Source organism: Poecile atricapillus, chromosome 5, assembly GCF_030490865.1.
Source record: "Poecile atricapillus isolate bPoeAtr1 chromosome 5, bPoeAtr1.hap1, whole genome shotgun sequence".
Classification (NCBI taxonomy): Eukaryota; Metazoa; Chordata; class Aves; order Passeriformes; family Paridae; genus Poecile; species Poecile atricapillus.
Window position 1 is genome coordinate 23085702 of NC_081253.1, and position 24709 is coordinate 23110410.

The 24709-nt window shown below is 34.9% G+C and overlaps 1 protein-coding gene across 2 annotated transcripts in view; it reads right to left on the reverse strand.

The window, feature by feature from the left end:
- Positions 1-1910: 1910 nt before the first annotated feature.
- CCDC141 (coiled-coil domain containing 141) overlaps positions 1911-24709 on the reverse strand; it is a 61158-nt gene continuing 38359 nt past the window's right edge. Inside the window, exons 19-30 of one of the 2 annotated variants that reach the window (XM_058840443.1) lie at positions 22188-22328; positions 21211-21405; positions 19500-19683; positions 18157-18266; positions 15811-15909; positions 12599-12755; positions 11863-12058; positions 9799-9971; positions 3798-3952; positions 3570-3699; positions 3312-3477; positions 1911-2227 (exon numbers count right to left, since the gene is read on the reverse strand). In XM_058840443.1, coding sequence (XP_058696426.1) covers positions 2173-2227; positions 3312-3477; positions 3570-3699; positions 3798-3952; positions 9799-9971; positions 11863-12058; positions 12599-12755; positions 15811-15909; positions 18157-18266; positions 19500-19683; positions 21211-21405; positions 22188-22328 — 1761 coding nt within the window. In that variant the 3' untranslated portion in view covers positions 1911-2172. Of the gene's footprint in view, positions 2228-3311; positions 3478-3569; positions 3700-3797; positions 3953-9798; positions 9972-11862; positions 12059-12598; positions 12756-15810; positions 15910-18156; positions 18267-19499; positions 19684-21210; positions 21406-22187; positions 22329-22504; positions 22761-24709 lie in introns of those variants that run through there. The other variant, XM_058840444.1, reaches the window with a different exon arrangement.

Sequence of the window (24709 nt, forward strand, 5' to 3'; positions counted from 1 at the left end):
TATTTAAAGAAGCATTGACACTTTTTTTTCCTGAGTTATATTTTGTGAATCAAAGGGAAAAAAAACCTCAAATATTAATTTTTTTTTCTCATAGTCTATCAATTGAGTAAAAGCAAAAAGAACCCAATAGTTTAAATTTGATGAGCATCCAAGATCAGCAAGCACTGAATTCTACACTTCCATTTTTACAGAATGAACTTCTAAATAGGAAACCATATATGCCATACTAAAATGTTCCAGCTGAGAAAGGAACATTAATTATAGGGGGTTTATAATTTGGGGGGAAGAAGGGGATGGGCATCTTCTATGTACTTTTTCATTCCTCTGAATTTGAGTACAGTTAGAAACACAGTGTTTTCTGTGACAATCCTAAATATAAAGGGGCTTAGCTGGAAAAGGTAATTGCATAGGATCCATGAGATGTTTGACACTTGTCTTCATAGCATTTTGGAAAAATCCATGAAAGATACAGGGTAAATATGCAGAGCAAGTACCTCAGTCTGCAGCTACTATATTTATGTGCACATATACATAGCCTTGTGACTCTTCTGCGGGCAGGATGCCACTGACTTTTCCATAACGTCAAGCAAGTGATTTATGTGATCAGGTGAAGACATGTACATGATATTTTTTTTCTAGCTCATTTCCTCTCTGCCTGTACTTCAACTTGGAGATAAATTTGTTTCTGCTATTCAGCCTGCATCTTGATGGAGAAAAATGTCTAATGTTTTAATATTACAATTTAAGCAATTCTTAAATATGTTATTTCAGTGCCAATTTTGCACAGATGACATCTACTTGGATGAAGCACAAAAATGCTGCACTGCTTAAATCCCTATCTGCTCCCTGTGAGAAGTGTGAGTGCATTGCAGTGGTATGCAAAACCAGGGTAGGTCTAATCAATGTGCATATACAGAATGACAGAATGCTGGACAACAGGGAATTGCACAGTACAGGTGGAATCTGTGTGTACAGCAGGGAATTGCACAGTACAAGTGGAATCTGTGTGCATCTGTGGTGTTGGCCAAGCCATTAAGACTGTAATTAAGCAGAAGTCTGGGAAGTGTGAATCATTTCACAAAATTTTAAAAGTAAGACTTTGAAAATCTGAATCAGATGGATCAAGCTCAAGAATTGTTATTTGCAAGGGCAACTGTTTTGTTTACAGTTGTGGCAGCCAAACAGCCATCCAAAATGGAGCTTTTCCTGAACTACCTTTTCCAATGCTGCAACTTGATGACAGTACAAAAGTCCTTGTCTTTCTTTACCAAAAGCTTTGCAATAAATTGGAAAACACACCTAAAATCTGAATTCAAGAGACGGAGACAAAAATTCATCATGCTAATGACTGGCCTACAATCCAAAAGATTCAATTCCAGTTCAGGGTTTTGTTAATACCCTGAATAGACACTGTGGTTCTTAAGGAATTCTATTATTGAAGAGTCCTTGGCTAAATTAAAAATGTGCTTTGAAGCTAGCACTAGTATCACTTCATAGTCCACTCCTTTGAGCTGCAATGGCAGGCACCAACTGGAAATGGACTGCATTGTCACACTAATCTAGTCCTGAAAGCAGAAGCATTGCAGTGGAAGACTTCTCCATTATGCTTAGAGAGACTTCCTCTTCCTTGAAGACATTAGGGATATGACAATTAACACTCTATTTAATAAACTGAAGAACTCTGCAGTTATAAGATCATTTTGTTTTAAATCCTAATTCTCTATATTAGCTAATGGGAATGGAATGATGATGGATTTAATAGAACTGATGGAACTTGTAGAAAAATACAATACTGGGTACTAGTGAATCACCAAGGAGATCTGCAGTTTTGAAGAAGAGTGGTTATTTTCTCCATCATCACCTTCTGTTAGATTTGTCCAACAAACCACAGCAAGCCCAGAAGAATTGTAAACCACTGTCTAATAAATGTTATGCACAGATGAATATTAATAATGATTTATTTGTAAAGAAAAAAAATACAAATTTGAATCTAGACATATATTGGATAGCACCCAAAATTCATTGCTCCTCACCCATGGCCAATATCTACTAATGGACACAGCAAACAACACAAACATGCTCAGGAATCTGGCATCTTGCAGTTCAGTCCATCTTCTGTTCCACTGCATCCAGCAGAAGAATGGGATCATGTCTTAAATTGAAGTTAATCTCTTATGGCCTCTCAAGTTCAAGATGCACTCCTTGAAACCAGAGTTTCTCTTTAAACCTGTTTTAAAAAGGTCAGTTAATATTGCCCATATTTTTAATGGTGGCATAGACAGTTCATGGTTTTGTGAAAATAAAAGATTAGAGATCAAATAAACAGTGATTACACAGAGAGCATAAAATATTCTAAATCTCATCTCCTTGACCAGAAGACACTTTAGCTATAAACAACAGATGAGAAAAAAAATAGGATAAATCTAATCTTTTAATATAGTATATGTGTTTTAATCATACTGAATTCTCTATGCGACTTAAGTAAAATTATGATGATCTCGCATGTAATTTTTTACTTAGGAATATTTGCCAAATCAAATATGGAAAAAAGCCCTGAACAAAATATGTGGAATCAAGGCTCACCTGGCCATGAAGCAAAGTGTGCAGGCAGCCCACAGGGAAAAGGACAAAGCTTTTGGATCAACACATGCAAAACTTTCCTTTATGCTTACAAGTTGCACTACATCTAGATAAATAAACCTCAGTGATTTAAAGACAAAAATACTCTTTTTTTTAAAATCAGAGCCTAAATTAATGAGGTGACATTTAATTCTGTGCTAAGAGTCACAGAGATTAGTAACTTCATGTATCTGATATATTTAATCTGAAATGACACAGTGGGAAGTATTGTTATCTTTAATCAACTAATGAACAACAGTTCCTCTCTTGTTAGGATTGCTAATTGTTCTTCAGAATAAGACTTGCCTAGTAGAAAACCTTGCTTATATATTCTGTTAATGAAACTTCACTTAGCTCCATCAATTTGAACTTCTGGAATACTTTGTGTTTTAAGCTCTTCAATTTAATACTAATATCTAGATTAAAGTGCCTAGATTTCAAAAAATATTTCACTAAACATAAGTACCTTTTACAGGCTCAGTTCTCTAATACATTACAAATTCTTTGATCTAAAAATTATATATCTTTGGATGAAGAATAAAGTGAAAACAGGAGTTACATATTATGCACATAACATACATTGCCCTAAAATTCATAGATTAGGAAGCGTGTTTGATATGTGCTTTGTAAATTAAGGTCCTTACAGTGGTTGCAGTAGTAGAAGCTGTAGCATGGAGTAAGATGCAGGTTACCTTACTGGAGTACATTTAGCCACTGGCCTTTCATCTCTCTCACATGGTGGATCCTGGGCTTGTACTAGCTCAGCTGTGGTGACATTTACCTCTTCTGAAAAGTATCCATCTTCCCACTGTGGTTTAGCCTGAGTGACACGGGAAGTTTTGGGGGGTTTATTTTTCTCTGAAACAATATATGTACATTAGTGGAAACAAGTTGCTCATGTAATAAGGCAAGAGAGTGTCAAGAAGCATGCAGCTGACAGGACAAATCACCTATCACTGTCACGAAAGCAGAACAGTGTGCCTTTCCAATTTCATTGCTGGCAACACAGATATATCTCCCAGTATCAGCAAGGACTACATTTCTTTTTAAAAGATAATAGGTATCTCCTAATTTCTCAATCTGTAAAACAAGAGAATACACATAAGGGATCATTAGTAGCATAAAGCTATATAAATTACCTTTCTCACAAGAAAAAATTCAAGAACATTAGAACATACACTGATATCTCCAGATACCACTTGGATGTCATCCTTTGTCCAGCAGACATGTGGTTTGGGCTTCCCATGTATAGTGCAATGCAGGATTAAATCTTCTCCCTCTTGCAGAGTTCTATGTCCAAACTTTTGTATGAAGTTTGGCTGTTTCCCTTGTACTAAAAAAAAAAACCAACAAAAAAACCAAAAAACAAAAAAAGAAACCCCAAACAATAGTCACTGTGTTTTAAAGGACACAACTAAACCAACTAAAGAAAATAATCTGTTCTCTTTAAGTTCATCACATTGAAAGACAAAGAGAGCCTTTACTGAAGCCTGAAACTCAGGATAACTTGTTTGCATACAGTTAGTTGGCATATATTGTTTCTCTATCTAATATAAAATTTGTTAAAAATCATTGATATTAAGCACCCAAGAATTTCATGCATCAGTTCCATGGAAGTGCTAAAGAATCATGTTTGGTAAGGTATTAGTCAAGGCTGTGTGAATTATTGTTTCAGTGAAGGTGTAAGATTAATTATTCCACAGTGAAAAAGTCATGAGGGAAAATTTTATCATTTAGTGCATTGCTGTACATCACACTTTCTTTACTTTCTGTCCCCCTATGTAGTTCGAAAAAAAACCAAACTTATTGGAAAGATTAAAAAACTGGTATTTGCAACAAACATGAGAGGCAGAATGAAGCCTCTCTACAACTTTGACCGCATCATTATTTTGGCCATCATTAATACTGAAACCATGTACTACCGTATCATCCAGTACAAATTTGGTTCAGATGAAGGATGGGCAAGTAATTGCATTTCTATTGCAATACCCAAAGCACATGAGATTGATTTTGTGCTAGCCTCATGCCAACTGTGGAAGGACAGATGACACCTGAACCACTACAAGAACTGATCAATACAAATTAACCCATCAAAATTGAAGAAATTTTGATCATCACCATCAGTTTGTACTGAATAAAAACATTGCTTTCTGTGACTTGTAACTTAAAGAGCTGTAAAGCTGGGTTTATTGAATCACTGTACTATCACTTGAGGTTCCACTTATATTCCACCTGTGAGATTACAGTAAAAAGAGAAGACAAGCTCAGAATTCAAACTAAGAATTCTTAACACTGGGAGTATAAAGCAGATGTTAACACAAGAAGAACACGCAAAGACATCCTACAATAAAAATGAACTTTTTGCATCTCTATCACATAAAGAATGTCCTTCTTCCACTTCAATATAAATTGTACCACATTTCCAAAATATTTAACAGAAGTTAGCACTGGCCTCCTCTGAAATAGAAAGTTACTGAAATGTATATTAAATGACAGAGTTTAGAACTGCTATGCCATCATTACTCCACTGTTTAAAGGTGAAATCTTTTCTTTATGCTATTATGAAACAAAAATCAGCATCTCTCGAACAGGTGCCCATCAACTTCTAAACCCAAATATATTGAGCCAAAGGCTATTTTTGCCAAGGGTGGGCCTGCTGGCATCACAAGGCAGACATTTTGGCCCTGTATTAATAAATTCAGTTCTTAAGTGAGCTCCTAGTTGCAATAAGCTTAGCTGCTTTTCTGTTCTTCCTATATACTGTAGGACTGAGGCACCAATGCAAAGCAGAAGAATATAAGCTTTACTCTCCCATATTTGCGCTGACCTTGTGTGACCTCTCTATTAGCCATCCAGAGCAGCTCAAACAACTCAGTTCTTAGCTGTTGAAGGTTAGCATGTGCAAGCTGCCACCCCCATTGCGTTGCATGCACCAGAAACCCAGAAATATGTGATCTCCAGCTTCACTTCAAGCAAGAGAACCAAGTTTACACCCCTGCCTACTCTTTGCAGGCATTTAACAGTAGGTCACAAACAGAACATGATTAGCTTGTATTCCAGTGCAAAACATTAAGTGGGCTTCAGCCACTCTTTGGGATAATTTTGGCTGGATTCCAGTACTTGTGCAGTTTGGATTACCTTGTGAAGTCATGTTGCATCTCATAGCAGAATGACTTTTACCATTAAAAAAAAAAAAAGTAAAAATCTGAGTGTAATGGTGACAGTGATAATGATCAAACCACATCTTGACTTTATACCATTAAGGCAGCAGAACATAAAAACTAAGCAAAAACTAGAGCAAACGGAAAAGCATGTGCAAATAAAACCATGAAGAGGCAGTTCCTACAGGTCTTTCAGACACAGGCTTCACCTCAACAAAGTCTGCTGTAAAAAATTTTATCTGACAGCAACCTTCAAAATAGAATGATAGCTGTATTTCACCAATGGTTTTCACATGATATCATAACAAAACGTCAGAAGACAACTTGTTAATTGCAAATTATTTCTTGGCTGGACATCCCACGATGTCCACATCCACAAAGGTTAGAAAGAACAGATCTGCTCCTCCATTGTGGGAAAAAATAATCAGGTACTGAAATATCGCTCTTACAGTTTCAGACAATAGTTTTGTCAACTGTTAAATATTCCATGAATTATTGGTAGGAACCAGTAGAGTTATACTGCAAACTGGTGAGTAAGCACAGAAAAATCATCAAGCTGGAGCAATTAAAAAACTGCAGGATAAAAGTTCACCTTCATCTGTCTATGACCCAGCCTTCACCCCTGCCTAAAGTCTCCCTCACATACTTGTGTGCAGGCCAAGCCAAATTGGTTCTAACAGACAGTTTTCCAATTAAATTGCTTCACAGTTATTCTTAATCTATTTACTCTAGGCATGTAATTTCCAGTCTCTGGTGTCTTGAAATGTGATATTAGCAATTTTATGAACTTCCTATTTTCTCTATGAAATTAAGCTAGGCAGATTACCACCATGCTGCTTAGAGACTTTGGATTTGCTCCGCATTACTCTAAATTAACACTGCACTTTATTGTTTTGAGATTTTTGTCTCAGTCAAGCTTCTAACACAAACAGAAGGATTCCTTTATTAGGAATATTAAGTGGGTCTCATGACCCAATTGATCTGGAATATCCATAACCCAGAGCTCCAGTCTCCTTGGATACCATGTGTAACCTCCTTAAAGTCTTGGCAGTAATTTTTCATGACACAGTTCCTCTGGACCACAGATGGTAACACACATACAAAAATGACTCCTTTACCCTAGGAAAGTCTCCAGAGGAAGATGCAGAAGTAACCATACCTTACCAGTCATTTGAGAGGAACTCACCTTCTCCATTGCAGCTCCAGCCACATCTGATCCAATCTGGGTAATGACTCATCCTCCCTCTGCCTACTGACAAACCTGCGACCTCAGACTGGCTGCTTCTCTTGAAAAATTAAAAGAATTAATTCCGTTCCCCCTCCAAATTTAGGTACCTTATGTAAAAACCCCTTCACATGACTCCACATCTTGTAGTCAGGCAATATAAATAAATTAAATAAGATATAAATAAAATAAAGGAATATAAAGAAATAAAATACCATTTTCTTAAATGGTGTCTGTGTATGAGGAAGGAGGAAGGGAGTGTAGGTTAGTTATATGCCTAAGGTCTTTCTTGTAAGGGTGGTGGGACTGAGGCTTAAATCTTCACTATAAGGGAGCCATCAGAAAGATGTAAACATTTTGGGATCTTGAAGTAACTGTAGGCTCAAAACTGTAACTGTAGTGTGGGGAAATCAGCGTTGTAAACCAAGAAAGAACCAGAACAATACAAAACTCCCAGATGCATTCCCTGCTCTACAGTATGGTTAAAAGAAGGAGGAAGTAAAGCATGCCCAGTATAAACTATTAAAAAAACCCCATGAAAGTAGGAAGCATTATGTTAAGATTGTTGCTGCAACAGAATGAATGTTTTTTTCCTTCAAAGAAATACTAGTGCATCATGAGACTATGTCACTGTCACTCTTTTTTTTCCCTTTTTTTGAGATTATCTAAACAGAACACAGCTGGAATTTTCCAGCAATTTTTTTTAAGGACTCATTTGAGTTCTTAAATAAAGGGTATTTAAATCCAGTCTGCCAGCACAGCAGTAACCAGTGTTGATTATGTCTTTGTTTACAAAGCAAAACATTAAAACCATGAGATTTCAGAGTCCTGCTGTGAATGCAGTATCTCTCTAAATCACTCTTTTTGAAATCTAGTTTCTTGTGGCAATTAAAATTGTGGCTGATATCCACACACCCATTAAAAACTGTGCATTTATAGCTATTCTTGATTGAAAGTAGACACAATACCACACTCACAAAATCAACTTTAGTTTACCTAAAATTCACAGAAATGTTCAAATTCTCTGAGGGAAGTTTTAACAAATAAATGAACAAAGGTATTATATACTTCCACAATGATTTATTAAGATCTACATTACCTTTATTGTGACATAGAAAATACGCTGCAGGAAAACAGGTGAAATTTATACCTGAGAAAATTTTTATGAATCTACATTTCTGAGAGATGACTGAACTGAGAAAGTGGTTCATTAAGGGTAGTACCAAGTTAATTAGAACTGTGTTCCCCCATATGTTCACCACTTCCTCCCCTTGCTCCCTCTCATTGCTCTGAGGTTATATAATGAGAACTTTTCCTTTTTCAAAGTCACAGGAATTTTTTTAAAAGTTGCAGTCACTGGGCCAAAATATCTGACCCTCAGCAATTACCATGTATATTCTTTTCATAGCATGCTACACAGTAAAATCTTGACTTCATTCCAACAAATTATGCAAGAGAAGGTAAATATTTCCTCTTTAAAAATTTTCCAAAGCAATGCAATTGTAACGTGAACGTTGGCAAACAAAAGATGCAGGAAAAATCATGTAGCTGTTTGTCAACTCTTTTTACTGTACAAATACAACAAATACCGAGGCTAAAGAATGAAGTTATACTTGAGGATTTATAAACTGAGTCTTTCACTGGCACAGCTACATCATTGTTACATAATAATTAAACAAATTAAAACTTTAATAAAAAAAAATACATTTGTGGTTGTCTTTGCCAAGAAGAAAATACAAACTGTAGGTGTACAAAATATTGGTTTGGATCTACTGCTTTGAACTTAAAGGATAATTCTATTTGACTGAATTTTCTTTTTTTAAAATTTGAATACACTTTTGGATATTTCCCCAGTTTGGTTGATTCTGTTTGAAATCAGTGTGTTAAAAATTTTAAACATATGCAAATGCTCATTTCATAAATTATTAACTTTCTTGTCTTATACTAACAATTTAGAGGATTATTAGAAATATTTGTATCTTTAACTTTGTAAGAAGGCAGAGAAAGTATCACAGACATCTGTTTAAGCAGAGTGGAATGTTTCAATGTTTTATTTTGTAAACATTTGTTCTATTGCATGCTAGATGCCACTTAGACAAATCCTGATGGTTCTGGGTCAGTTCTGTAGCACAATCACAACTCTGTTGGAACTACTGCAGCTTCCCTTTGAGGAGGCTATGTGCTGGGCTGAGGCAGATTTAAATCTGATCGATGTTAGTTCAATCATGAATGCTATGATACCTTTACTAAGAAGCTTTCTCCTAAAAATAATTATTTTGTAAGCATACAAGCAAACATGTGGCTGAAAAAAAAAATACATTCTAGGTTTAAAAAAAATGCCAATGCCTTCCACACCTCATCCCAAGAGAAGACATATCCCAAAATATACAGTGATCTGAGCACTCTACCTGGCTCTATACCGACATTTAAAACCTACAACCATTCAAACTGTTTGCAATGCTATGGAATGCCTACATTTTTAGAAAGCAAAACTCAGCCTCAGATTCTAGAAAAATCTTAGTAAGTTTTTATCTCAACATCTCTATGACAAAGTTGAATAAACACATAACAGTGGCAATAAAGAAACAAGCAATATATCTGTTTTGCCATAAAAAGTGGTTTGGTACATATTGTGAAAATGCAGTGTAAGAAAATAAATTCAACAATGTGATAATTAAGTCTGGTGCAGTCAATACTGTACTTATTTTGTGAATAGCCAGTACATTAGTGATACACTAATATAGATGACACACAGCATTATCCAGTCTATTCTTGCAATAGGTGGCCTGTTACCTTGCACGTGAAGAATGGCACTTGAGGAGATAGTGCCGTTCAAATTTTTAGCCCGAACAACATAGAGGCCAGCATCTTTATCACACACCTTCTGAATGAACAAAGTATGCTTTGTCTCCTTTTGTAAAAGCTTTAAGCGCTCATCTGCAGTCAGTTTCTGGCCCTTCTTGTACCTGAAGCAGAGAGTCAGTTTTCAAGTCAGAGTTTTATCACCTCATGCCACACAGAACTGCAAATTCAGACAATCTCTGTAACACTACAGTAACAGATAGAGTGCTGTGCTCTCATTTCTCAGTTTTAAACTTGGTCTGTCAATATGTGTGAACAGTTGAACAATGCAAATTACTAGATAATACATTCTTAACAGTAGAAAACGTGTTTCTGAGAGTGGTTTCAACAGACAAGTTACAGCTCTCTCACAGCAAAATTAGAGAGGAAACATGAGGATCTGGGGCCTTGGTTTTGCACTGAGACATTTTTGCTAATAAGGTCTTGAGTCAGTCCACATCCAGCTCATGGATAGGCTCTAAAGGATCAACAAATAAACTTTCTGAACTTGTATCTTCAGTATAAAACACAGCCCAGAACCTTTTTCCACCCCAGCCCACATAACATTTACTTAGGTCACATCATCAAACAGGATAGAACAATGCATTAGGAGTTATTTCAGTGAACTGGCATCATATTCTAGCAGTAGAGTATCTGTCACCATGTATTGGCATTGACTCCTGATTTTAAAATGGAAATTAGAAGAAACTCTGGCTCCCCTTGCCCCATGAAGTTTCAGCATAGGCTGCATTTAATCTAACACAAACATGAAAATATTTTTCCACATATATCCAGGGAAATTTCTACACAAGTACAAAATACACATTATTAGTGAATTTGTAACTTAAAAACCATCATTTTTTCTGTGTTCATGAATTTCTAATTTTCAAAATAATTCCAGTTGAACACTACCTTTTTGAATATCTATCAATAGTGTATATATTTTCAAGTTAATTAATGCTTTCCTACCATGAAAATGCATATTTTGTTTCACCAGTAATACTCTTCAATCTGTACAGTACTGATATTTAAAACAAGGTAACTTTATTGATACCAACAGAATATAGCACCAAGGTTGCAGTGTCCAGTATTTTTCTCAGTGCCACTGAAAAAAATTCAGTTTAACAAAAACTTACAGTTTAATTCTTTAAATGTGAAATAATAATATTAACATAATTTTTTTTTTCCAGTAAGAGGCATATTTAATTTTAATACATTGAAAAAAAGGCCTCCATTTTGGAAGACTAAGGTATAGTATAAGTAGAGAAAAAGACAAATGAGGTAAAATTGGAGGAATACATGCCACAACATATAGAACTATAAAAAAAATCTTGAAATCCTGCTCCTCTTTCATTCCCTATTCTGTTTGGCAGGGAATTTTTAGAGTTCAGATGTTTATATTACATCATCTGTATTTCTCACAAATCCAATATAAAGTAATCTAAGGAGACACATAGCAATTAGGAAAGAGATAGACCATGCACACCAATATATAATATAAACCTGATTCTTTTAGTGTAGATATTTAGATGGGATTTTTTAACCTATAACCTTACTTTTGATACCTGACTTTCACATACATGTAAATGTGTCCCCATCTATGTAGTGACTATAAATATTTCAGTGTGCATGCACATCTATGTGTCTGTCCATACATAGTGCCCAGGGCCTGGGAAAATGCAGGTGAATTTATTTATGGTAAATCTGAAGCGTGAAGTAATTTTAAGAAGGCATTGAACAAGGGGAACACCATATTCCAAAATATGGAAACTGTATGATGCTTTTGCTTAAAAACATTGGATATGTTTGCCTTATTCAAAAAATTTGGTACATAGTGATTATTTCAAGTTGGTTAATTGTTGAAAAGAATTCTGAAGGTGTAAATCATGCAGAAGTGTGGAGTAGAAAGGATACAAACCATTTATTCTAGCCTACAGATTAATTGATTTGGTTATAAGAGGTTTGTGGTGGCTCTCTACTAGGTATATTTACTACTTCTCATTGCAAGCTACCCACCATGTCAGTGTAGGCTCTGGGAATCCTGTTACTTCTACTTCCAAAGTTACCGGAGAACCTTCCATGACGGTTTTGTTAGACAGAAGCTGGGAGAAGTTAGGCGCCTGTCCAGTTAGGCTGGCCATGCTGTTCTTTTCTGAAGAACTTCTAATCTCTTCTCGGGTAACCATCTGCCTCTGACAGCTTCTGGTGGTGTCTGATTGAAACACGAAACCTGAGAATGCATCAGGCAAAGCATGCAGCCTGTCCTGGGGTTTAGTACAGTTATTCAAGGCATGCAAATTTTCTTGCATTTCTGCCATGCTTTTATGAAGTTCAAGGTGTTGGAAATGTGTTTTGCACATTTCACTCATCATGCTATGTACTGGTTTGGCTTTTGTAGGGCAGGAAGCGGTGCTAGTTTCAGATACTCCTTGTGAGCTACAAGTCAAAGGAGATACTGCTCTGACTTTTGGACCAGAATCTGTTAAAGAAATACAAAACTTTTCAAAGTGATCTGATGGACTTTCCGTTCTATTATTTGTAGCATCAGCAAAAGCAGAATTTGTTAAGAGGTCAGATGCTTCCATCAGTTTTACCGTTCTAGTGGTTTTCTGCATTTGCAAGCTATAGGAACTGACATGCAGACTATGAGAACTACAACAGCACTGCTCATCTAGCTCTGTTTCAGAATGTAAGAGGTTGGATTCTGGTGTCTCAGAAAGCGGTGGCAAAGAGATATCATCAGGTGATATACACTCATATTCATCTCCAGAGGGGGTTTCTTCTGCCAGGAATTCAGTCTGTAAACTATCCTCTTTGGCTGAAGATGACAGCTCTGTATCCTGTGAAACAAGATCCTCACCAGCTGGACAGATAACTGAAATATCAGCCAATATATTCCTCTCCTCGAACTAGCAGGGGAAAGAAGAGAAAGGGAAGAAGACAAAGAAAAACAAAGTTATAATTTAATACATCCCCTTGTCATGCAAAATCTAGCAACAATATTTCTTTTAATTAAGCTTAATGTATTCTGAGAGGCAGAAAGAAATGGGGCAAAAGACAATTTGTCAAAAAATGTTGCAGCAGCTTATTGGAATTTCAAACTGCTCAAATAGATTCTAGAAAATATTATTATAACTATGTATAAGCATTTATTATAACAGTAACAATGAAACCAAAAGTACCTTTCTATAAACAAAGGGCAACCTGTGGATATCCTGTGGCTTCTGTTTATATGAACATTTGCAAGGGGAAGGCAGAGGAGGAGGAGGAGGAGAAGTAGGTGCCCTAATTACAATTAAATGGGACACAGTTACATAGCCATATAAATATATTAACAGCCAAGTTGCTGGACTTGTTTCTTTGAGAGAAAGAGTTGTCAATCATGGTCAAGAGTTAAATAATTAAGTCAACAATTCTGTAACATTTTACAAACATTTTATATTTCCTTTTTTTTTTTTTTTTTCCCTGGCTCTTACAAGATCCTCCCAAATATTAAAAGAAAAGCAAGGTAAAAATTATTTTTATGTTAACTTGGATCCAGGAAAAAAAAAATCCCTTTCATCATGTTTCAAAGAGAATTGGGTGAGGCATAAGTGCATTAATTTTAATCACAAAGCATCAAAGGCGTTATGTGCTTTGTTAATTACTTCTCTGCCTCTTGATTTTTGTATGAATGCAATCATATATTCAGATTGATTTCGTTTGTGTAAAGGCTCACAGCAAAGGTGTGTGTATAATGTTTGCTTAAGCTACTCTCTCATTGTTGAGCACAAAACACAAATATGTAATCTACTGAGCAGTGTTTCTATCACCTATAACCTGACCGCTCAAATAAATGGGGTGATACACTGAATTTCATTGCTTTCCAAAACAGGTCTCTTTGGCTGCATCCAATACAAGAGTGTGGTGGTACATTTCTTTCAGATTTCTTTTTGCTTTCCTGCTCTAAATACAATCTAACAATTAGTGCAAAAAAATTGTAAAAACCCAAAAGTAATAGAAGCTCATATGTGCCCTGGCCCTTTAGACATGTTAGTTTCAATACAGATGTTTTTCCAAGTTATTACACTTGTTATTTCAAAACAATGTGATTCATGCCAGATCTATGAAAAGATGACTGGAAGAAAGTTGGGATTTTACTGTGTCTATTTTACTAAACAATTCAATTCAGTTGTAAGAAGAAGTTCAAGTTTTACTGTAAAAGTGTTTCCCACAAGAATCCCCAGATGAACTCTGACCCCTGAAGAGATGGAAGAAGACGCTGGGGGAAATGCTGTAGAAAAGAATGACAGGTGAGCTGTGAGCAAGCTGCCAGATAGACTTTGGCAGCATGGGACCAAAAAAGCAGGAAGATCAATGTGCAGTGAGAAGGTCTAGCACACTTTTAAGAGGGTTATATTTGAAGCAAATTAATACTGGGAAAGCAGCTTGCAGGAGTACAGATAAAATTAGAGATTGCTGGCCCACTATATGAAGCTCTAGTGAGATGAACCTGCTACTTTAAATAAAGTATGGAGTGATGAAAAGGGTAGAGGCATCATAGTAGCCACAATCCTCATATGATATTTGCTCTTTTGCATACCCTTGACTTCTCTCCTTGGCAGCTGAGACTCAATCTGATGAGGAGTGACAAAGCTGTGGCTTAGCAAAATAGAGCTATGGGCATCTGCTGAGGTGATTCTCCTGAGGGATGCTCTTTGGAACAGTCACAACATTTTGAGAGAAATCTGGGCTCCAAGTCAATGCTGAAACTCCCACTGACTCAGAATGGAGGTGAAAAAATTATTTCGTTTTAATTTTGGCTTATCAACAGATTACAGGACATTTTGTATTGAACTGAAGGGAATGATATTAGTTGAATTTCTACAAAACATCACAGTTTAATATCTTGCAGTATTTGTCTATGCTATTTGTTTGCAAAATGGAATTTTTAGATACCCAAATCTGTTACCAATGGATCCTACCTTCCTAAGGACTTATATATATTACCACCCACTCTGATTTATCTGATTATTTTACATAGCAAACTATTTACATTTACATCTAGGATCCCAAGCCTTTGAAATATTCTTTAAGCCAAAGTAATTAATCTCATAAAACCTAGGTCTGGCTTTGCTTTGCCTGTATTTCTGAGAGTTCATTTATTCAATGATTATTTGGAAACTTTCATATTCTTTTATTGTATGCTCATGAATGAAAGATGTTTGTCTGTTTGGATTTTTATCATTCCAAATGTATATTCAGTCTTTGTGAATTGTCATGTGAATTGTCCTCAACATGGATGCAATCCCTACTTTGGATTATTTATGATCTCTAATGCAGAGAATCTTGGCAGCTGAAATGGAACTGAAGTGTTTTGAGATGAGGATAAAGGTGATTATTTGATGGTGAGTTCTGTAATTTCTTCTATAGTGTCATACAAATATTACAGCAAATTATATTTGACATGGTGTCCTACTGAACTACGGACAGCTGAGGTTGTGTTCCATCATTGTTTCTCTGTTTCCTGGTATTCACACTGTTTTTAAAATGAATCCATGTGTTTGCTTTGTCAGGTTTTTGGTAATACTGTAAATGAGAATATAATCAAAGCTTATCAATATAACAATAGTCCTCACTTTTGATACACAGCAAATTGAGGAGTAGAATTCCCTTGAGAGTACACAATGTAAATTAATATCAGCAACACAGACTTGTTTAGTGCCTGTAGGACACAGAGTATTACTTCTCTTCTCAGCAATACTGTCTGAATTTGCAAGCAATTCACCCGGTGCCATCTGAAAGGAAAATGTTTTAAAATCCCACTTTTTTTTTCCCAATTAAGACCTTAATGATTCAACAAATAATCATCATTTCTATCCAAATGGAGGTTTTAAGACTGAAAAACAAGAACCTTTCTAGCAATGCACAGAGCCTTTTAAGAAAAACTTCTAGTTATTAAAAAACCCAATTAACTCAACTAACCTGCTGCTTTTGCTTCACCTCTTTAACACTCTCACGTGCTTCTTGACCATTTCTTTCTTCTTTTTTAACAGTAATCAACTCTTCAGAAGAATCAACTTTCTGCCATGTGAAGAGAAAATTAAGTTTATACACAATCGAAGGTAAGAATTGTTAGCTACACACTGACTCGTGCTCTGTACAACAGAGAAAACACCAAAGTGAAAATCTGTCATCAACACAGGTGTAAATTGCTTATGGCAAAAAAAAAAAGCAGCAAAACTCAATTAATTCATTCTGGGACAAGCAATGGCAACATTTTTCGAAGCTGACAGGATGTTTTCTGAGGCAGGGAAACTATACAAGACTATAATTCTTCTGTATGTAAGACTGAAGAATTCCAGCAGCTAATCAAGAATCTGAGGAATATTAACCAATTTATACACAGGCTCAGTAAGGGGGAATAAAGGATTAAGTAACGCTGTTATAAGAAAAAAGAGAACAACAAATTCAGAAAAAATATCAGGATTGAAGGAAAACAGTTCTAGGGAGGAAAGAAACATTTATGAGCCTCTATAATCAAATATTTTTAAAAGTGGAAAGGGAAGAATGTGCTCTAAGCATAAAACGTAGCATAACAGAAAACTGGACAACCATAACGTACTTTATGAAGACTTGATAAATCCTTCAGAACTGTCACTGAAGAATTCCACTGATTTCAAAGAACATAATAGTGACACAAGATAAAGAAAGCCAAGAGCTTTATAGTTACAGTTCTGTGCCTGCCACATCTTTAGCTGCCCAGCCAAAAGTTACAGTCTTAAACAAGTTTCTTATAAAAATGTGCTGCATTATTAATTTTCCATTGTAGCAATAAACAAGTGAAAAATTCCATGTGATCTTTTCAGTCTATTTTTTTTCCTTTTAGGAAGAAAAAGTAGTCTTTAATTTTGCTCTTGAAAAAAATCAATGTTTTTTTTTCTGGCATTCAGCAGCCATTCAAAATTAGGAAAGATTATGCAATACATTTCCCTTTAATTTGTCATGCCTTAAAAATAACAGGAAGTGAAACTCAATTTATACTCATGACATTCCATACTGATGGCACATGTCTGGGTAGATAGTTTGCTGAATTATTTATTCTTCATAAGATACAGACATTGACTATTGATATATTCTGGAAATGTTCAATAAGAATATTATTTTTTAAATCTCAGAATACCACATAATGCCAAAAAACCTCAACTTTCTATTTAAAATAGTTGCAGAACTATATTGTAAAAAGCATTCAATAATTTTATGGAAATTAGTCAAAATAAGGTAGTAAAATTAGTTTGAAATTCCACTTGTCGTGAAAAGATCATGCAATGTTGCTCTAGAAAAGATGAAAGGTTCAAGTTCTCTTCTGACAGAACCTGGGACTGCTGTCCCTGCACACCATAGTGTTTATGAAATACAGGAATGGGGAGGAGAATGGGCACTTATGCTGAGGTTTCTATATGGTCACAGTGCAAGAGAAAACCTTTCCATTCACCTAATGACCTTAGGAATTCATTTATATTTTTGGTATCTACTTTAATGTGTATTAATGGACAATTTGAGTGTCAATTTTATAGTATCATTCCATCAAAGAAAAGTGAAATAAGATTTGGTACCAACAAAAGCAGGGTATTTAAGCCTCTTAATTTTTTCACTTTCACTGAAGAATTAACTCATCAACTGCTGCTGCATGCAGGAGATTTCTCAGATATTACTTTGAGAATGGAGGAGGGTGAAATAAGGAGTCTTAATTATCTACTCCTATCACTTGTCTTCCATAATTCCTCCTCAGTTAATATGTTACATTTAATTACACCTACAGCAGTTTATCAGAACATGAAACTAAAAATGCCATTCTCTTAAATATTTATGTAAAAACAAGGCTTTTCTAACTCAAATTACTTTGGCTTCAACACAACTTGTTTTTCAGGATGTCTTTTCCAAGAGGGAGCCAATCAAGGTTGGTTGGCATTTTGTAGCTCTGGCAGTTACCTATATAACAATATCAAAGGAAGAAGAAGTATGAAAAAAAAAAAAGTATTTGTCTAGATACTTAGAGGAAATTTGACATTTCCTCCTAAAGGTTTCTTGAAAGGTATAATAGTTCTGAAAGATGCAAAGAAAAAGAAACCTAGAAGAAATATTTAGTGCCCAAACAAGCAGCACTTCATTGATTCATTACAATCATTACCTAAAGTAACAGAAAAGTGAACAATTAAGAAGTAATTCATGCTACCACAGATGATGCTCAGCTATTAAAAGCACTGACTCAGACACTAAGCAAAATAAATCAATGCAGATGCAATACATTCTCCAGCTGCAAAAATGTACCTTTATCTCCTTAAGTTCTCTCAGAGATCTACACAACCCATCAACAGAATTCATGATTTCTTCATACTTTGATACAGTTTTTTCAACATACTTCTTTCCTTCTTCAATACCTACAAAAGGCAAAACGGCACAAAAATAGAACAGAATGCCTCAAACAGACATGCAACAACCTGAGTAATTTGTTACCCCAAGAAACTACAATTAACACATTTTTCTGTGTTTTGTTTAGCTGGAGGAGTTCTGTCATTCCTAGTAACGTGTTTTCCCAGCTTCTACTAGCTTACTTGAGATGAGTCCTCATAGCTTCTACAGCTCTTCTCTCTGGTTAGTAACACTGCTTTAAAAGATGCTGACCTAATGAAGTGTCCCCTAAACTCGTTGCCACATCATACAAACAGGAGGCACTTAAATCCCTGTTATAATAAATACAAAACAAAGGCAGGATGGAGAAGCTTTTTCCCATGTAATGACTTAAAGGACACCAAGCAGCTTCTTTCTCCGGGTGTTCCTAACCAGCTGTTGTCAAGAATCTGCTCTGTCATCTCCTTTCCTGCCAATAAGAATGTTTAAAATATTGAGAAGGCATAAAAAATAAAAAAGGAGAAGAATAAAGAAATTATCTGTACTCTCTAAATATCCTTTCCATATTAAATTAAGAGGAATTTAAAAGCCTAGTTTGACTGCTGAATATTTTTAGTTTTACTACTTAAATAGGCTACAAAATCCCTGCACATTTGGATTGTCACTTTATCTTTGGACAAAATAACTTTTAAAAGTATATAAAAATTACAAGTAGGAAAAGAAAGAAGCAAAATACTCAATTTTTTGACGTCTGTGTTTTTTGGTCAACAACATTCCAAATCAATACAATTGCAAATACAGTATCTAAATAGTTGCCTACATTATTTGCTAATAAAAATTTGGCAATCAAATCCTAACAGTTATTTATTCACAGTTATAATGTAAAAAATTAATTCAGCACTGAGGTATATAATTATAATATGCTCTGGCTTCAAAGGCTTGCCTGTTAGGAGAGAGCTTAAGCCATGAAATCTTAACTCCAAGCTCATGAATATTGCAAGGACATTTTGATTTCAAGGTGAACTCAGGCTGTATACAGAAAAGTAAGTAAATACCAGACTGCTGAGTATTTTAATGTTTTTACTTTTTGTAAATATTTGCTCTGAAATCCTTCACCTCTTCTAGTCAATACCTCAAAACAACATTTATTTTTTAAAATTCATTGGATTTTCTTCTTAAATTAACAAGTCTGGGAGTCTGCTTACTTCCATCCCGAGTTACTGCATTTTGTCCTCACAGAACGTTACCAGATATCTCCTCACCATATAACCGTCTAGCAAGGTCCATCATCTGCTGGATTTTTTCTTCTTGTTGAGGCACTGCAGGTTCAATAAACTTATTGAATTGCTTATAGAGACTTTCTATTGCTTCTCTGGTTTTGCATTCTGCAGAGTAGTTGCCAACTCTAATCACTGTTGCGCTCACATCTTCAAACCAAAATTGACACTGGGGGATAAAAAAACTGCATTATAATGAATTACTATCTGCAGTTCAAGCTGTTGTAGAATAGACTAGATTATTCTTAGACTTTATAATCAGTGGCATACAGTATGTCTCAAATATTCTGACTTAAATGTAACCTGAAAACCATTTGTTCATTACTAATGGTGCTTCAAGCATTAATGGCTGTTAATTTTTCATTAATCACTAGGCCCACGCTCATCTTATCAGCATGGTGAGGATATTACGTAATGGTTCTGCAAAAGCACATTTTATTTCTGAGTTCTTTACACCTTGTATATCAATTGACTAATTCCAAAAACTTCATGTTATGGCCTCACTTAGAGCTGGTAAGGGCAGAAGGATTCTTTAAATTTAAAATACTAACATACAGGGTTTTTGGTGTCAGCAAACACTAAAGTCACGAGGAATCTTCCTGCTGAGAAAACTGGGCTTTAGAACATACTCATAATAAACATCTTTAACAAAACTCAGAACAGGACACAATCTGGTGTTCACTCAGAACCATCAGTATTGCATCTTTACAGGAAGTGGCTAAAAAAAAATCACCATTCTAGCTACTGCTGAAATCAGCATTTAAGCCTGTTCCTATTTGCTGAAAGAGAAGTTCTGAGTAAAAGGTGATACTTTACACTGATTAAAAAAAAAAAAAAAAAAAGAAGCAGCAGTCTTAAATTTTAGCTTTAGGAAATAATTCATTTCTGTTAAGTAAGTGGGGAGTTTGAAAATGCAAATGTTCAATAAATATTAACAAATTGCTTTGCTAATGGCCTATGTCACACACTTAGATCCCTTTGGAGATAAGAACAGTGTTATTTCTAAAACTAAACAGTGATGACCAGAATAAGCTTGCCCCATGGCAGGAGCACCAACACAATGGAGCAAGAGAGAAAATACTGTTACAATATTGTCACAAATTTTTTTCTTTTAAAAAAGACAATGCACGAGACAGTCCTCAACAGGGCTGTCAAGACTGACAGTTTTTAACATTAAAATAAAGTTATGGAAGTGTCCAGTAAGAAAGACTGAAGTTCAGAAAAAAAAATTATAGATATATGTAAAAATTTAGTCTGCTAAAAAAAAAATATTCTTCTATTAAGGAACTGAGTATTTTACATTTCAATTCCATCATAACATAAACCACAGTGGGTACTGATGATAACCTGCCTCTTGTAATTTGACAGCTACCAAAGAGGACTTTGTGGCACTTTCTGTGTTGCCTCAGAACTTCCTTTGAGAAAATGAGCTCATAAGTATCATCATAGATATGCTGGATGCCTTTGAAAGTCATATGGAGGTGGAGACCCCAAGATGCATCAATAGGGTCACACTGCACATTTATTTCCTCCTTTTGCCACAAATTTAGAAAGAAACAAAAAAAAAAAAAACTTTTTTAGCAATTTATTACTTTTGGAAAGTACAGATTAACCTTGAGGCAGTTAAAGAGCTTTTATCTCTCCCTGTCCTGGGTCGTTATTACAGCCACAGTGGGGATGTCAGGTTTACTAATACCTCTTTCATCATCTGCTGCAGATGCTCCATGAGATCCAGATTTTGCTTGTAATCTTCCACAACCATGTTAAAGTCATTCAGCTGTTTTTGTAAGTCACAGATTGAGCCCAACAGAACTTGAACTTTAGCATTAGGCTCATTTGCAAAAGGGTCAACAACTTTCTTCTCTAAATTATCCATCTTCTTTTTAAGAATCTGTTTTAAAAGTATAGCAGTGTTAAATACTGCAACAAAATGTTAATATTTTTAGAAATTTAATATTAAAAAGCAGGGGAAAACCATACAAACATATTTCTTATCCTATGTTTTAAAAATTACAAGCGGCTCTTTCAAAAATCAAAGGAAACTGGAGGGCCTCTGCACAGCTGATTAAAATTGATATAAATTATACTTATTAAAGGTGTAATTGAGCCAAGTTTTTTCAACTTAAAAATAAACAAATATCTGTAGTAATAAAACATGGTCATGCATGACTTTCAACTAAAAAGGCCATTGGAAAAAGAGTTTCTGGTGAATGCAAAAAATGGGTGAGACTCAGAGGGTTCTAAGGTGCAAATTAGCATGATCAACTCCAGGCAGTGCAGGCTCTGAAGAAAAAAGTTCATCTTATAGGATGAAATCAGAAAGACAAGAGAGGAGCTTGATGCAAGATGTGATTATTTTGGATTACTTTAAGGAGAAGAAAGACTAGGTTACACAATAGAGGTAAGAAGAATAAAAGATTAGATGGAAAAAAATGGAGGGTTAAAAGAGTGAAGTCAGGAATTGAGTTAACATCGTTTCACTCAAGTGGCAGAGTAACAGGAATAGAACAGTGAAAAATGTGTCAGTCAATGACAGACAGGAAGGATACAATGAGAAAAGTAAGAGAGAAGTGCACAATAAATTTTGTGATGTGCCAGTCTCCTGTAATGTGTTTGGCATAGGCCAAGTAATTTGACTGGTGAAGTATTTACCAAGTCTAGAATTTCTATTACCTGTAGCTTCTCTGCATATGTATCAACTTGCTGAATCTGTATTTTAAGTACTTTCATATTTCGAGCTTTTTCAGTTTTCTTTATATAGTTAAACTTCAAATTGTTGAATTTCTTTTTGAGATCCTTAAATGATTCTCTGAGCTGCAACAGTGAAAAATGTATTTGTTAGTAAAAAAAATAAATCAGCACACATCAATTTAGATTTTTACAAGAGCTATTTAATGGACAATTTAAACACTGAAAATTTAATACAGAAATTAGTAATACTATGCAATCTCATAAAGCATCCTTAATTCCTCAAAATTTCTTTACATTAATGGAAAATCATAATCTTGCTAAATCGGCATTTTTGCATTCTGAATGAAAAGTACTGTTTCCAGAATAACTGGGGCAAAAAATGTATTGGAACAAGGGATGAGATTATTGCTCAGACAATCTATGAAATAATCCTGTCCAGGAGCTTCCACTGCTTCTAACTAGAGGTAGATACTCCTCACATACTTTAGTCCATTTTGTAGAAATAGTAGCCATGTAATTGTCCCATTCCTCATCCCTTTTTCAAAAGTCCTGCTTCTGAAAAGAAATTGTACACGGGGTTAATTTTATACACTGTGCAAGATCAAAAGTCTTAGTACAATTACTCACAGCACACAAAGAGGAATACAGCTCTTTGCAGGATCAAGAATGACTGCCTGACTTTCAAATAACCATGCTCTGAGTATGGCAGCAGAGAGATCCTGCCTAACAGATACAGAAAGCCTTGCCTAACTACCGCTAGATGTACTCTGGAGAATACTTTCACCAGTCAGCACTGACTTGCTGCAACAAGCCCAGCAGTAGGGAAAATTATTCCTACAATAATACAAATTAAAATGAACTAGTAGGTCCAATTATGACACATCCATGCCTTTCAATACTTTTCAGATGAATTCACACCAACTACCTGCTATTAAACCTAGATATTAAATTTGTTCTAAAGCTCTTTTTTTTAATTAGATGGAATATCGCTACACTTTCTTTAATCTACAGAAAATATTATAATGTGCCAGAATGATAGGAACTACACTGATGAAGCTCCAGAGAGCTGCAATTTCATTTACACACATATGGATCAGACACATTGCCAATTTACCAGAAAGAGTTCAATACATATCAAAAAGAAGATCCATATTTGATTAACATAATTTTAAACTCAGTGTTTACTTACCATGGGAGCTAGTTATTATTTAGGGTTGTTATATTCTTTATCTTTTCTTTTAATGATAATTATGTTTCCTTTAATATTGTCTTACAAGTGGGCTTTTAATAAACCATGTCACTTCTTATTATCAATTTTATATAAATAAGCATATCAAAATTATTTAATTAAACCATTGCTAAAGGTCTATGAAATTTTTAAGCAGTTTTCCTTATATTTTTTTCCCTGAAAGCCAGGCAACTTCCAGTCTTATTCAACACTTTAAAAACTCCTTTCAGATTTTACTGTTACTTTTTAATTTCTTTAAGCAAGAGATTCAAAAATCAGACAAGTATAAATCCCGCTTAAAATCAGTACTATTTTAATTATGTTGCAATTCCATGATCACATTTTCAAATTGTTTGTAATAAATTCATAAAATTTGAAATGGAAGAATATAAAAATGATGACAATATTGGTTTGAAGAATTTTAGATCCTTTAGGTAGATATTATTTTGCTTTCAGGATAATGTATAATAATAATAAGATACATATACAATAATAATAATATAATATATTTGTATGTAATAAATAAATTATGTACAAGTATATTTATTTAAAGACACTGATATAAAGTAATGCAGAAGTTCTAATGCTTTAGGATCTGTTACTCAAGACACACAAATGAAAAGAACTTACTTAATTAGTGTTAACAAGTTCAGGTCAAATCCACAACTGGATATCTAAATATGTATTTGAGGCTTTTTTTAGTATTAAAAAATCCTACATACTTCACCCTGCCCCCCTCTCCTCCTTCCTGCTGAAGAATCCAGGGAGTAATGAAGGCTTATTTTGCAGACACTGTTATTGGAACAGCTAACAATCAATCATTGTTATTATTATTATATACTAATGTTAATCCATCAAGGGATAAATTTTTCATTTTCATTTCATCTAGTGGGATGTTGCCACATTATTTCAGCAGTGAATAAACAGATGGTGTTCACTCAGTGTAATGGAAAGAAAGGGAATTCTATCACTGGCCCTGTGATCTCCAATTAGTTTAAGCTCTTTATCCCACCTAAGTACACAGAATAATGAAGTCCATCTAAAAGCCCTCTGTTAATATAATCACTTGTGCAGAACAGTATTTTTTTTTATTCAGAGCACAAAAGTCTTATTTGCTGCTTCAAGTTTGTGGGAAAGAAAAGATGATGAGCTTATTTTAGTTTATCTCACTGGCTTGTGCACGTACAGACTAGGTAATTTATAAGGCCAGAGGCTCTCCTCATAGCAGTATGTGAAATTAAATCTCCTTGTTTCAGATATGATGGCTCGTGTGTCA